We start from the raw sequence: 14,818 nt of genomic DNA, 5'->3' as shown, positions 1-14,818 counted from the left end.
GTCTATTTTGCTTATTATAAATGAGCCATTAAAGTAATTAAATATCTTCTATTTGTACACCGATTTGATTAAAAATGATAATAAAGATGATCAATCTAATTATATAAATGGCAAATATATCCCGTGGTACCTGTTGCATTGATCAAAGCTATAAATAATTACATATACTGTTTACAAATACACTGTAATGGATCGGTGATTGTAATGAGTGCACGATGCAGGAGAATCAGAAAAGTCATTTAATAAATCCAACAGAAACACATAGGAAAACACAGGGGCTACAATAATCCACAATCATGTTAATCAAAAACATTTACAATAGCAGACAATGAACTGAGGAAAACTCAGGGCTTATATCCATGTGGAATAATCAGGGAGAACAGAAACAGGTCTGATGAACCAATAAACAACCTAGGAGACTGGTACATTTACACAACAACTATGTACTAAAAACAGAAAATTTTTCCTTTGGATCCCATGGATCCACAAAAATGACTAAAAAGCTGTATGCCAGGCCAGTAGTTGGCGATATCACTTTGTAAAGAAAAACCATGAGTCTGTAGACTGAACAACGTTATATTGATCCACATTGATGTCACCGTTTTCACAAATTTGCATTTTTGTACTTTACACAGAGATGGTAACTGTATCGTTTTTTAAAAACTTGCACTTTCAAACACGTTTTCAAAAGTTTGCTTTTTCAGGCCATTAAAACGCTGTTGTCAAGTAAATGAACAGCCAAAACGCATTAAAAAAAAAAAAAGAAAAAAAAAAAGAAAAAGTGTCTTCAGTCTTGAGGCTGTTCATCTGCAGGTACAGTTGACTGCTGGAGTCATCTCTGGACACTCTGAACCTTCCCTGGACTGACTGGGAATAGCTTATAGGAGAACTGGATGTGCTGATGTATGCAATCCATTCCAGTCCTTTACCGTGACCCTGTCTCACCACACCTGCCCAGGAGCTGCTGAAAGTAAATCCAGAGGCAGTACAGACCAGCCAAAAATATTCACCAGGTCTTTTTACCACAGCTTGAGACTGAGTGAAGGTCTGACAATGAATATCTGTGGAAGAGCGAGGAAAAAAAGACTTTAAAGTCTAAATGTAAAGATGTAAAACTATTTAAAAAATCTGAAATCTGAATTTAAAAAAAAAAGAAATCTGCACTCTAAAAAACTTTATTTAAGATACACAGGAAATAAGATGACAAACTTTTCAGCTCGACACTGATGAAGGCAAAGAGGCCGAGACATTTGTCATCTTATCTCCTGTGTATCTCAATTAAAGATTTTTAGAGTGCAGATTTCCTTTTTTCCTCTTGAATATCTTCCCACGTAGAAGGTGACGTTCTCGTGACCTTGCATAACGTTCCCTAAAAGTTCTCTAAAGGTGACGAAAATTCTGAACCTTTACAGAACATTCGGGACGTTCCTAAAATGTCATCTTTTGGTAATGAAAGTGCTGCAGTTCAAGGTTCCGATATGAGTTTAGGGGGACGTTCTCTTTTGTTTATTTTTTGGTTGCACAAGAACGTTACAAAGAGGACGTGGGAAGTTAAGAGAACGTCCTTTAGTAATAGTCCCCTAAACATTCCCAGAATGTCCTGAATGTTCCCTGAGGGTCCACCAAATAACGTTCCCCAAACTTTAAAAGAACTCTACATCGTGACCGTCTCTGAACGTACTGGGAACGTTAACCAGGTGACAGGTTATATGTTGATGTTTAATAGAAAATAATACATTTTGAAGTCACCGTTATGGAGGTGAGCGTTTGCTTTAGATGGGCATAAATTGAATAATCAAAAAAAGACTGTATGCTTCTTGGTGACTACAATATTGATATTTCTAGGGAAGATGGGGCAAAACGTGACTTCATGAACATATTGCATTCCTCCGCTTTTTTCCCCACCATCGATAGATTTACTACATAACACCTACATCCAAGTCTATTATTGACAATATCATTACTAATATTCAAAACATCAAGCTGGACTTCTATCTATGACAGTGCCGACTCCTGATGCCGCATATGACAATCTGATAAAGATCATTCAAGAGTCCATTAAGGACACAATTCCTGAGAAGACTGTCAAATGCAGCACTACTCTCTCCAGAACCCTTGGATCACAAAGGGAATTTTGAAATCTATTAAATATAAAAGTAGGCTTTACAAATTATACATGAAAAATCCTTCTAGTTTAAATAAAGAGAAACATATTTCTTATAAAAATAAATTAACGCAGATTATAAGAAAGAGCAAAAGAAATCATTATACAGAATTACTAAAAGCTTCACAGGGGGACTGCAGGAGGTCATGGAATGTGTTAAATGAAGTTCTCAATAGGAGACATAAACCGACTGCTCTACCTGTTCTTGGTGATGTCAAAGCTGATCTTGCACAGAGTTTTAATAATCATTTCGCCTCAATCGGTGTAAATCTGTCAAAAAATATAAGTCAACCCAAGGATGTCACTTTTAAGCATTTTCTTACTGGTAGTTATATTCATTCATTCTTCATGACACCAACAGACCGTACCGAACTCCTCAAGATTATTTTAAACTTGAGGAGCTCATACACCGCTGGTGTAGATGGAATATCTTGTAAGATCATGAAGGTCATTGCGAACGTCATTGTGGAGCCACTGGCTCATTGTATTAACCTTTCTTTATTTACTGGTATTGTACCTAAAATGGCAAAAATTGCTAAGATAATTCCAATTTTTAAATCGGGCGATAGAAATGATTTGAATAATTATCGGCCCAAATCAATTCTACCCACTTTTTCTAAAGTAATGGAGAAGGTAGTATACAATAGACTTAGTGGCTATCTTGATAAATTGGATATTCTTGTTCCCTCTCAATACGGTTTTAGAAAAAAAGAGCACAACCTGTATGGCAATATTAGACCTAATTGAACAAATTAATGACTGTATTGAAGAGGAGAAATGTGGTATTGGTATTTTATTTGGACCTATCAAAAGCCTTTGATACCATTGATTTTGATATTTTATTGCACAAATTACAACACTATGGTATCAGAGGTCTAGCACTTGAATGGTTCAGAAGTTATCTATATGAGAGTGAACAGTATGTCCATGTCAGTGATCATAACTCTACTTGTAAGCCCATAATCTTGGGGGTCCCCCAGGGCTCTATTTTAGGGCCACTCTTATTTATTTTATATATAAACGATTTTGTAAATTCATCGACATTATTCTATAAAATCATCTTTGCAGACGATACAAATTTGTTTTTATCACATAGTAATCTAATTATTTTACAAGATATAGTCAATTCAGAGTTAATCAAAGTTGACTCTTGGTTTAAATGTAACAAAATGTCATTAAATGTAAGCAAAACAAATTTTATTATATTCAATTTGACCAAGAAAAAATTACTTAAAAACACTGATCACTGTTTGATTAAAATTAATGACCAATTGATAAAAAGAGTGTATTCCACTAAATTCCTGGGGGTCCTCATTGATGAATCTCTTACCTTTAAATGTCATATTGATCATCTTGTAAACAAACTGTCAAAGTATGATGGCTTGTTTTATAAGATCAGATACGTTCTTCCATTGTCTGCCCTACTTTTGTTGTATAAAACTCTCTTTGAACCACATTTGAATTACTGTAATGTGCTATGGTGCAACACCTTTACAAGTCATCTTAAAAACCTTGCATCATTACAAAGGAAAGCCATACGGGCTCTGACCTGGTCAGATATAAATTCTCCTACTCACCCTCTATTTTATCGTTTCGAATTACTAAGACTCACTGAGCTGAATAAATATCATAATGCCTGCTTTATGTTTCAAATAGTTAATAATTTGAACTCTAGATTGTGTAACCTCGTTCCTATCTCCAGCCCCCAGCACACATATCAAACGAGAACCAAATCACTCATATCTGGAAAATATCGCCGACATGTTCGCACCAGTATGAGTGTTGTCTGTAGGGGGCCACAGATTTGGAACGGGATTGATGATGGCCTCAAGGTGTTGCCCTCTATCTCCAACTTTAAAAGACAATTAAAAAAATATTATCTATCAACCTATATTTAACATATAATTGTTCTTTTCATGGTCTCCTGGGATGTACAGTATGTGTATGATTTGTATGTGTATGTATTTTATGTCAGTATTGGTGTGCTTTTGCGTGTTTTCAGTCAGGAGCCCAACTCATTTACCATCGTCTGGTTATAGGTGGAAACTGTGTACCTTGTCTGTTCCACCTAGCTCTAATTTTAAATTTTTTTTAAATTTTTTTTTTTTAACAAAGGCAGCAGGGACGTTCTGAGAATATCACATTTCCAAATAAAATATGTTTCCCTAAATGTTCAGAGAAGGTCCTGAATGTTCTGTAAAAGTCCCTCCCCCCCTTTGGGTTGCAAGTAGAGAGGACAAAAATATGAATTAAATATTTGCGCATTTAAAAATAAATATATCTCTGTTTTAACTTTTACTAACAAATTTCAAAGGTTAAAACATACCATAATTTTTTGATGATGGAATGTAATCTGGAGCTTAAACTATTTGTGTGGTGAGTGACAATGTTGTTTTTGAACAAGGCAGTAACTGTTTGTGGGAACCACCTGGAGTCACAACTACTGACTAATTCAGACTGTGTGAGCACAACCTGAGAGTCAATACCTGTGGATAAACATAAAATGTACAAATAATCAGTATAATGTATTTATTTACACTAAGAAAAGAGTTTATTTTGTCCTATAAATATATTTACCAGACACTGCGGCCAGCAACAGCAAGAGACATGAAGTGAACATGATTTATGTCAAGGCTGAACTGGTGATGAGTCCTCCACTCAACAGTGTAGTTGTTTAAATATGGAACGGACATCAGATCATTTGCATTGAAACCCTGAATTAGCAAAACTAGATCTTGAGGCCATTGAGGTTAATTTCAGGGACAATAGTTCCACATCTTGATGTAACAGTTTTTATTCTTTTACAGTCGGCAGGTGTGTGTAACTTCTGAGTTTCTTCAAACAGATAAACAGTGATGTGTTCTGGTGAGAGTGGATACAGGACTGTGTTTTAGTAATGACAGAGTCCTATTACTACAGCTGTGTCTTTAGCCTCTAGAGACCTTATTAGCTTTTTTAATGTTAAAAACATCAAGCAACAGAATAACAAACCTTATTGAAATGTTCATAAGCTTTATTGAAATGGCAGTTTTTGTGCACAGCGCTGCAGTCATTTCAGTCACTGTGTCTCTCGGGCACAATAATATACAGCAGTGTCTTCATTCTTCAGGCTGTTCATCTGCAGATACACCTGCTTCCTACTGTTGTCTCTGGAGATGGTGAACCGTCCTTGGACAGACTGGGAGTAATACATTTCCTTGCTATCATATTTGATCCATGCCAGCCATTCCAGCTCTTTTGCAGACTTCTGTCTGATCCAAGCCATCCATTTATTATCAAAGTCCAAACCAGAGGCAGTACATGTCAGTTTATGGGATTCTCCAGGTTTGATGACTACAGCTTCAGACTCAGTCAGTGTCTGACACCAACAATCTGCAAAATAAAACATGATACATATGTGTAAATTCAGATAAAACAAACCATTATATTCTGAGCAGTAAAGACTGGAATCATACATTGAGAAGCCAGTAACAGTACTGTAAATCCCAAAACTTTATGCTCCATATTGTTGTCCTGAATTATTGAGCTGCACACTGATAGAGAACTGATTATGAAGGTTCAAGAGGAAGATGAATTTGCATAATACACTTAAATATTCAGTTAGGGTAGTATTGTATTTAAATATGGGCATCATATTACTGAATCAGATGCATTTTATGGATCCACATAGATCCACATAGGCATAGAAAATAATGAACTCAAATCTTTGTATACTGAACTCTAATATTTATTTATTTAGTTGTTTTTTTATGTGTATCTGATGTGTATTATTTATAATATATAATTTATAATTATAAATAAATGATTTTACTTAAAAATTATTTAATCATGCATGTTAAGTGTTTGTGCACATGTTTTTTCGCACAAGCTTTAAACTGGAATTCATCACAGTGCCTGTATACCGAACACAATAATACACAGCCGTGTCCTCAAATTGCAGATTTTGTCCTTTAAGATATGGGAGCGTTTAGCGGAAGTTCTACCCGGAAGACTCTAATGCACGTCATTGCTCATTATCTAACCAGTCATTACACGTCACCTGAGTATATAAGTTCTGTTCCCATCCACTATTGTGTTCGCAGATACCATCGCTGGCGTTCACCCCCATCCTCCCCACCACCACCAGGTTGGTCCCTGTCCATACAACGGGGGTAGGCTCCGCCCCTGCCTTCAACTTAAGGCAGGATCTGCAAAAGTCTGCTACCCTCCGGATTGTACTATGGACAGGGCCTACGCCAAAGAACTTTATCATTTATCATTGATATTTACATTCATACTGTTGAATAAATCATATTCAAATGTTTCTTTGCTTCCTGAGTCTTTCTGGTAGAAATACTGTGCTTGTAGATGTGTCTCTGGAGATGGTGAACTTATTTTTCAGTGAATCCTTGTAGTCTGTTCTACCACCAGCATGGATCATGCCAATGAACTCAAGGATCTTCCCCTGAGCTTGTCTAATCCAGGAAGGTGCCTTGGAGCCATCACTGAGATCATAATCTGATACTTTACAGGAAATGGTCAAAGATTCTCCAGGTTTTACTGAAAGTGAGCTTGGTTGGCTGTGTTCAACAGTGCTGCACACATCTGCAAATTAAGCACAAAAATATGTTCATTTTGAAAAGGAACTTTTGGTTATGATTGAATCAATGGTGAAAAGTTTAATTCTGCTCAAAAAACCTTGAAGAATTGGACTCACAAGGCATGACAGACATCATTAGGAGTACAGATGGATAAAACATGATTTTATGAGTGGTTCTTCTTCTCTACTTCGTGGGAACACAAGAAATATACAGAGCCAAGGATGAGCTGGGTATATAAATACTGGAGAATTTGCACTGAGTATTGGTACAGTTCCACCGCATGTGTACAGCATGAATATTAAAGGAATAGTTCACCAAAAAATTAATTTTGTCATCATTTACTCACTCTCATGTCGACCTGTATGACTTACTGTCTTCTGTGGAACAGAAAAGGTGGCTGCTTTTTCCATTCAAAGAAAATAAAAAGACTATGTCTCCAAAATGACAAAATAAATAGCATTAAATTTATCATTAATGTAATCATTATGAAAAAAAAAAAAAAAAGGGTTGAAAAGAGACTGCATTTTATTGTTCTATTAAGTTAAAACTAATAATACAATGTTTTGCTTTTTGGTTATATTGAAATTTGGGCAGCGTTTCCCAAAAGTGAATTATTCGTAGCTCCATTGAAACCAATGTGATCAACTTAGGCTTAACTTTTGGGATCTGATTTTAATGTGTCTTATGGGGGTTATTAGTGTTCATCTCTTGAGAGCTCCATCAGACGAATTCCAGACAACTGCTGACATTTAGAGACTGCTGTTTTTAGCCTGACTTCAAAACATGTTTTAGGATAAGAAAGAGTGATAAAGGATATATTACTTTATCAGTGTACACCTTTGTTCTGTAATTTATTCATGGTGTGTTATTTGATATTGTGTCAATGTTTCTGAGATGCATCCAGATCACAGAGTCTGGCCTGTGGTTAATCTTAGAGTGGAAAGATCAGTTGTTTTTTGGAAATTCACCAGCACCTCATTGATGGGTCATTTTTTTAGATGTCTAATTTCTAAACTAATTTCCAGTTTAGAGTGAATATTTGTTTTTAGTATATTTAGCTGGTTGTGGTTCCACATGTATCTGCTTTATAGGATTTACATCTTATCAGGATAAAGGTTGCTGGAGTTACAGGTGCACTTGCTGCATCATGGTACATATTAAGTTTAATATTTTAATTATTTTAGTCATTTCTTCTGTTTTTTGTTTGCTTGTTTGTTTTGTTAAAATAAGCTTCATCTTGACAATATCCATGTATTAGTAGAGGTAATTAAGTTTTGTGGCAGAAGGATTATTAGAAAAAAGAATCCACAATTAATAAAAGAAAATGTATGTTTTAGATTCAACAGACAGCATGTATGATTCTAAATAAGGAATAATTTTCATATTTACAGGTTTTTGTATTTAATCTATGTACACTCAAAACACTGTAGACTGTCCTTATTTCACTTCAGAGTCTCTTCCCCATTTTCAGCTTGTGTAACTCAACCATGTCCACCTGAGTTTTTGAACAGCTGTCTGTATTAGTGTTTCCACAGTGTCTCTCTTGCACAGTAATACACCGCAGTGTCTTCAGTCTTCAGCTGATTCATGTGCAGATAGAAATTAGAGCTGTCCTTAGATGCTGTGAACCTGCCCTGCACTGACTGAGCTGAGCTCTTATCAGAATCTGAATAATAATAAATAATCCATTCGAGTCCTTTTCCAGGTGCCTGACGGATCCAATGCATGTAAGTGCTACTAAGAGTGAATCCACTGCAGGCACAGGTCAGTTTGTGGGAACCACCTGGAGTCACAACTACTGACTGTTCAGACTGTGTGAGCACAACCTGAGAGTCAATACCTGTGGATAAACATGAAATGTACAAATAATCAGGATCATGTATTTATTTACACTAAGAAAAGTGTATATTTTGTCCTATAAATATATTTACCAGACACTGCAGCCAGCAACAGCAAGAGATATGAAGTGAACATGATTTATGTCAAGGCTGAACTGGTGATGAGTCCTCCACTCAACAGTGTAGTTGTTTAAATATGAACGGACATCAGATCATTTGCATTGAAACCCTGAATTAGCAAAAACAGTAAAGTATCTGGATCTTGAGTCCATTGAGGTTCATTTCAGGGACAATAGTACCACCTCCTGATGTAACAGTTATTTTATTACAGTTGGCACATGCGTGTAACTTCTGGGTTTCTTCAAACAGATAAACAGTGATAAAGAGTCCTATTACTACAGCTGTGTCTTTAGCCTCTGCAGTGTTATTTTGTTAAGAGAGACTCTAGAGACCTAGCTTTTTTTTAATATTAAAAACATCAGCAAGCAACAGAATAACAAGCTTTATTGAAATGTTAATTTTATGAGTGGTTCTTCTTCTCTACTTTGTGGGAGCACAAGAAATATATACAGCCAAGAATGGGCTGGGTGTATAAATACTGAAGAATTTACATTGAGTATTGAATATTGTAGGGATAGTTCACCAAAAAATGAACATTTTGTCATCATTTACTCACTCTCATGTCGTCCGATATGACTTACTGTCTTCTGTTGAACAGAAAAGGTGGCTGCTTTTTCCATACAAAGAAAATAAAAATACTACATCTCCAAAATGGCAAAATAAATAGCTTTAAATTTATCATTAATGTAGTCAAACAAATTTATATATATATATATATATATATATATATATATATATATATATATATATATATATAGGTTTGGAAAGAGACTGCATTTTATTGTTTTATTAAGTTAAAACTAATGATACAATGTTTTGCTTTTTGGTTATAGTTTTGATAAATTATTCCTTAAATGTGAAACAATCTGATTTTAAATGTGTCTTAAGACTGCTGCTTTTAAACTGACTTCAACACTTTTTTAAGGATAAGAGAGAGAGTTAGAGAGAAAGATGGTATCAGAGTAATTTATTAATTTGAAAATAAATCATTAAGTCACTGTACAAATGAACAGATAAAATAAAATACATAAAAACAATAAATTAAAATACAGTCTGGCCTGTCGTCTCCATTCTTCGCCCTCCCCTCCCAGGTTTTTGAAAGCTGAATGAAAACAAAGTAAATATTGCACAGTAATACACCGCAGTGTCTTCAGTCTTCAGCTGGTTCATGTGCAGATAGAAATTAGAGCTGTCCTTAGATGCTGTGAACCTGCCCTGCACTGACTGAGCTGAGCCTGTCTTCTCATCTATGATGTGTGGACTAACAGAGTAAGTGTGCTCAAGCAAAACTGCCAATTACTTTTTGTTTTGTTTTTTGTATAATGAGGAAGGGTGCCCTCTTCTGTCCTCTGAATGATTCTTAAAATGTTGCTTATTGCATATTAGCTTGTTTGCTTATTGTACACAAGATTATTACATACCATTTAGAACACTTATAGGGATAGTTCACCCAAAAATGAAAATTTGATGTTTATCTGCTTACCCCCAGGGCATCCAAGATGTAGGTGACTTTGTTTCTTCAGTAGAACACAAACGATGATTTTTAACTCCAACCGTTGCAGTCTGTCAGTCTTATAATGCATGTCAATGGTAACAAATCTATGAGAGTAAAAAAAACATGCACAGACAAATCCAAATTAAACCCTGCAGTTCGTGATGACACATTGATGTCCTAAGACATGAAACGATCGGTTTGTGCGAGAAACCGAACAGTATTTATATAATTTTTTACTTCTAATACACCACTATGTCCAACTGCCTTGAGCGCATGCACGGCATCCGGTGCGTGAGGTGTGTATGTGCTCTGCCGTAGTTTATGCAAGTGCTGGAAGTGATCTCTTGCACAAACATTGTTGGTACGACGGCTAATCAAAATGGTTCTTACTTGCGCTTATCCGGATTGTTCAAACCGTCTTAAAACTAAAAGATTACACTCTCTTGCGTGAACTCATTTGGGAGTGGTGACTTTCCACGTATTCCCAACTTCTGAGTTATGATTGATTGCTCTTCAGCTGGATATCAACACAACCATTAAGGTACTAAGTTGTTGAGGGTCTGCAGCGATCATTTTTACATATTCAGGAGAGGATCACGTATGACTTAAACCATCAGCTGTGCCTATTGTTTTTCCACATCCAACTGATGTATGTGTCCTTTTTATTTGTAAAGCTGCCCTTATGAAAAGTAACAAAATAAAATGAAGTTTTGATGTAATAAAACCATGTTTTTTTTAGTGGTTTTCTTCCATTTGTATAACAACTGATGTAACAGGCACCATGTTTAAACTACAGCAGAGCACATACACACCTCACGCACCGGATGCCGTGCATGCGCTCAAGGCAGTTGGGCATAGTGGCATATTAGAGGTAAAAAATTATATAAATACTGTCGTTTTGTGTCTTAGGAAATCAATGTGTCATCATGAACTGCAGGGTTTAATTTGGATTTGTCTGTGCATGTTTTTTTACTCTCATAGATTTTGTTACCATTGACATGCATTATACGACTGACAGACTGCAACGGTTGGAGTTAAAAATCATCATTTGTGTTCTACTGAAGAAACAAAGTCACCTACATCTTGGATGCGCTGGGGGTAAGCAGATAAACATCAAATTTTCATTTTTGGGTGAACTATCCTTTTAAAGATAACTGATTTACACATGCTAATACATCACCTGACCTACATGTACAAAATATTTGTCTGTCTGTCAGTCTATCTATCCATCTTTGGCATACAAACTTTGTTTTTTTTCATAAGCTATACTAAAAGTCTGAAGGGTCTAATATTATGTCAACAAATAAACCTTTTTATTGAAAATGTCTTCATTAAGAGAGAGGTTTTTGTGCAGGTCGTGTGGCAGTTTGTGGCACAGTGTATTGCGAGCACAATAATACACAGCTGTGTCTTCAGTGTTGAAGTTTTGTCCTGTTAAAATGACTGCGTTGCTGGAGGATTCAGATGAGAAACTGATCTTATTTTTCAGTGAATCTTTGACACCATTGCTACTGGAAGTGTAGAACCAGCCAATCCATTCCATCGGTTTTCCACTTGAATGTCTGATCCAGTTTGTGTAGCCACCGCCTGAAGCTGAATATCCAGTGATCTTACAGGCGATGGTAAATGTTTCTCCTGGTTTTACTACCATGACAGGAGGCTGATTCAGCTCAATACAGAAAAGACCTACAATCATTAAAGCATTTTTAGTAATACAAATTGAACTTGATTTATTTGTTTTTTTTTGTGTTGAGCTGAAGATACTCACAGGGTGCAGTTGCCAAAACCAGCAGTATGGAAATGCAGTCCATGATTCTGGTTGTATTTTCACTGCACTGTGGCTCTGTAAAACACTAAGAGCCTTTATTATGTCTCTGTGCTCCTGTTTACATGAGAGAAGGGTGGAGATTTGCATTGACGTAAAATGTATCCGTCAATAGTTTGTATGATAATGATGCAAATTTAGTTGTCTGACATTGTATTCTTGATTTATAAAATAATGTCTCAAAGAGAAGCAAGATACAAGTTTATTCATATTTATAGTGTAAATATCTTGCTACAGACACATTTTATCCAAAGAAAACATCTAATGTACATATTAGGCCTAATCTCAGCCATGCTGATATATAGGAAAAAACATATTTTACTTTTATTTTTTGTTTGTTTGTTTTTACTTGTACACAAAAGTTTAATAAACAAGTTAATAACTTACAGATTAGAGAAAATATAGGGTAGCACTTTAGAATACTGATCCTGCATTAATAAATAACTACACAGGAACAAATTAATAATGCATTATTAACACTCTAGTGACTACTATTAACTAACAAAACTCTGATTAATGAATTAGTAAGTAATAGTGCTCAGTTGAAGGAAGTAGTTCACTATTAGCTAATCAGTAACTACTGTTTATTTATACAGAGAACTACTAAAAACTACTATATAATTAACAGAAATTATGCATAATGTATAATTAATTCTAAAGTTCATGGAAGGTCATGGTAACGCACTAGCAATGACTCAGGAATTACCAAATCCTTCAGAAGGAATTAGTAATTCGTATTTGGATCATTCTAAAGTGAAAAACATGATAACTCATTGTAAACTTTTGAGGTTTTTGTAAAGTACTGGATAGTAATAACTCAAGAGCTACTACATCCTTCTAAAGGAACTAATTATTTGGATCAGTATTCTAAAGTGAAGATCATGGTAATCCACTAATTACTTAAGTTTTACCAAAAACATCAGAAGGAATTATACTGTACAAAACGGTACAAAAATGTACAAAAAAATAAAAATGTTTACAATGACTTCAGTAGTTACTAGAGAGTTATCATGTTTTTCACTTTAGAATACTGATCCAAATAATTCGTTTTTTTTGTAATACTTCATTCATTAATAGTGCATTACCATGATCTTCACTTTAGAATTAATTATACATTATGCATCATTCATGTTAATTATGAAACTGTATATAGTAGTTCTTAGTAGTTCTCTGGGAGGTATGATAAAAAACAGTAGTTACTGATTAGCTAATAGTGAACTACCTCCTTCAACTGAGCACTATTACTTACTAATTCATTAATCAGAGTTTTATAATAGTAGTTACTATAGTGTTAATAATGCATTAGTCGTTTGTTCCTGTGTAGTTATTCATTAATGAAGGATCAGTATTCTAAAGTGTTACCAAATATAGTTTGCACCATAGCAGAACCATTGTGTGCATGGCTCAAACTAGCTGTTTTGTTGCTGAGGGAATCAGTTTTTGAATGAATCAGTCACTCACTCATGAAGACAGTCACTTGTCGCCACCTACTGGTGTAATAATATAACCTGCAGAAAGAGTCAGAAAAATCTGCAGCACTAATGCACAGACTCACACGCAAACAAGCAGGGTGATACAAATGGTGAAAAGCCTCAGTGATCATGGTCTGTATATCAGCACTTTCAGTCTGTTTGACCAATCAGTTTCGAGAACCAGAACTAGTTGTTTCATAAACACTAGATTTGAGTTGTCCAGCATCAGCAGTATACTGGAGTGAGGAAGTGGTTTTTGTATTGCTTTGACCCTGAACTCAGTCACTGTGCTATAGCACAATAATACACAGCAGTGTCTTCATTATTAAGGCTGTCCATCTGTAGGTACAGCTGACCTCTGGAGTCATCTCTGGACACTGTGAACCTTCCCTGGACTGACTGGGAATAGAAGATTTGAGAACTGGATACATGGATGAATGCAATCCACTCCAGTCCTTTTCCAGGGATTTCTCTCACAACAGCTGCAGCGCCGCGGCTAAATGAAAAATCAGAGGCAGTACAGACCAACCGAAAAGATTCACCAGGTCTTTTTACCTCAGCCTGAGACTGAGTGAAGGTCTGACAATGAATATCTGTGGAGCAGAAACAAAATGAAGACACTAAAACATTTCCAGAATCTAAAGCAGACAACAGTAAATGAAACGTAATCCCATGTATGGCATTATTTACTGACCATGTGAAAATAATATTAGCAAGAGTGAGTGAATTAATATTGTCATTGTCAATTGATTTTCCTCCTCAGTAATTGGATCTGTGCTGTCAGCGAATGCAGACATCTTACAATTGCAGCTTAAGAAGGAAAAAAAAAACATCAGTTTTGCATGAACTCCTCCCTCCACTTACATGTGCAAATTATCTTGTTAATAAACAAGTGCAGATGAATTTATAAAGATAGATTAAAAATGTGGTAACACTTTATTTTAGGGTCTTTTAACTAGTTGATTAGTAGCATAAATATTAATAGAATATTGGCTATTTATTAGTAATTATTCAGCACATATTAATGATATGATATATATTAATAAAATATAAATATGACTTATTCTACATGACCTAATTCTTTATTCTTAATCCTGCCCAATACCTAAACTTAACAACTACCTTACTAACTATTAATAAGCAGTAAATTAGGATTTTATGGAGGGAAAAGTCATGGTTAATAGTTTATATGTGTTCCCTATACTAAAGTGTTACCAAAACTGTTATAGAGTTAGTGGTACAAGTACTCTCAAGCATATCAAAAGTGGATCACACAATTACCTTTATTACAGCGAATCGCAATTCTGACAGGAACAAAAAAAAA

At 35.3% G+C, this 14,818-nt stretch overlaps 3 gene segments (V, D, J or C); all 3 read right to left on the bottom strand.

Annotated features, from left to right (window-relative positions):
* Positions 1 to 5,183: 5,183 nt before the first annotated feature.
* LOC125258350 lies at positions 5,184 to 5,682 on the bottom strand. The segment is given in 2 exon segments: positions 5,184 to 5,536; positions 5,620 to 5,682. Coding segments are annotated over 2 exon segments (363 nt in total).
* A 2,563-nt stretch (positions 5,683 to 8,245) lies between these two features.
* On the bottom strand, positions 8,246 to 8,766 carry LOC125258192. The segment is given in 2 exon segments: positions 8,246 to 8,584; positions 8,676 to 8,766. Coding segments are annotated over 2 exon segments (363 nt in total).
* Positions 8,767 to 11,488: 2,722 nt separating this feature from the next.
* LOC125257716 lies at positions 11,489 to 12,087 on the bottom strand. The segment is given in 2 exon segments: positions 11,489 to 11,883; positions 11,966 to 12,087. Coding segments are annotated over 2 exon segments (438 nt in total).
* Positions 12,088 to 14,818: the final 2,731 nt, after the last annotated feature.

Source organism: Megalobrama amblycephala, linkage group LG22 (genome assembly GCF_018812025.1).
Source record: "Megalobrama amblycephala isolate DHTTF-2021 linkage group LG22, ASM1881202v1, whole genome shotgun sequence".
Taxonomy (NCBI): Eukaryota; Metazoa; Chordata; class Actinopteri; order Cypriniformes; family Xenocyprididae; genus Megalobrama; species Megalobrama amblycephala.
Note: the sequence above shows the minus strand (reverse complement) of the source record. Positions and strands in the feature narration are given on the sequence as shown.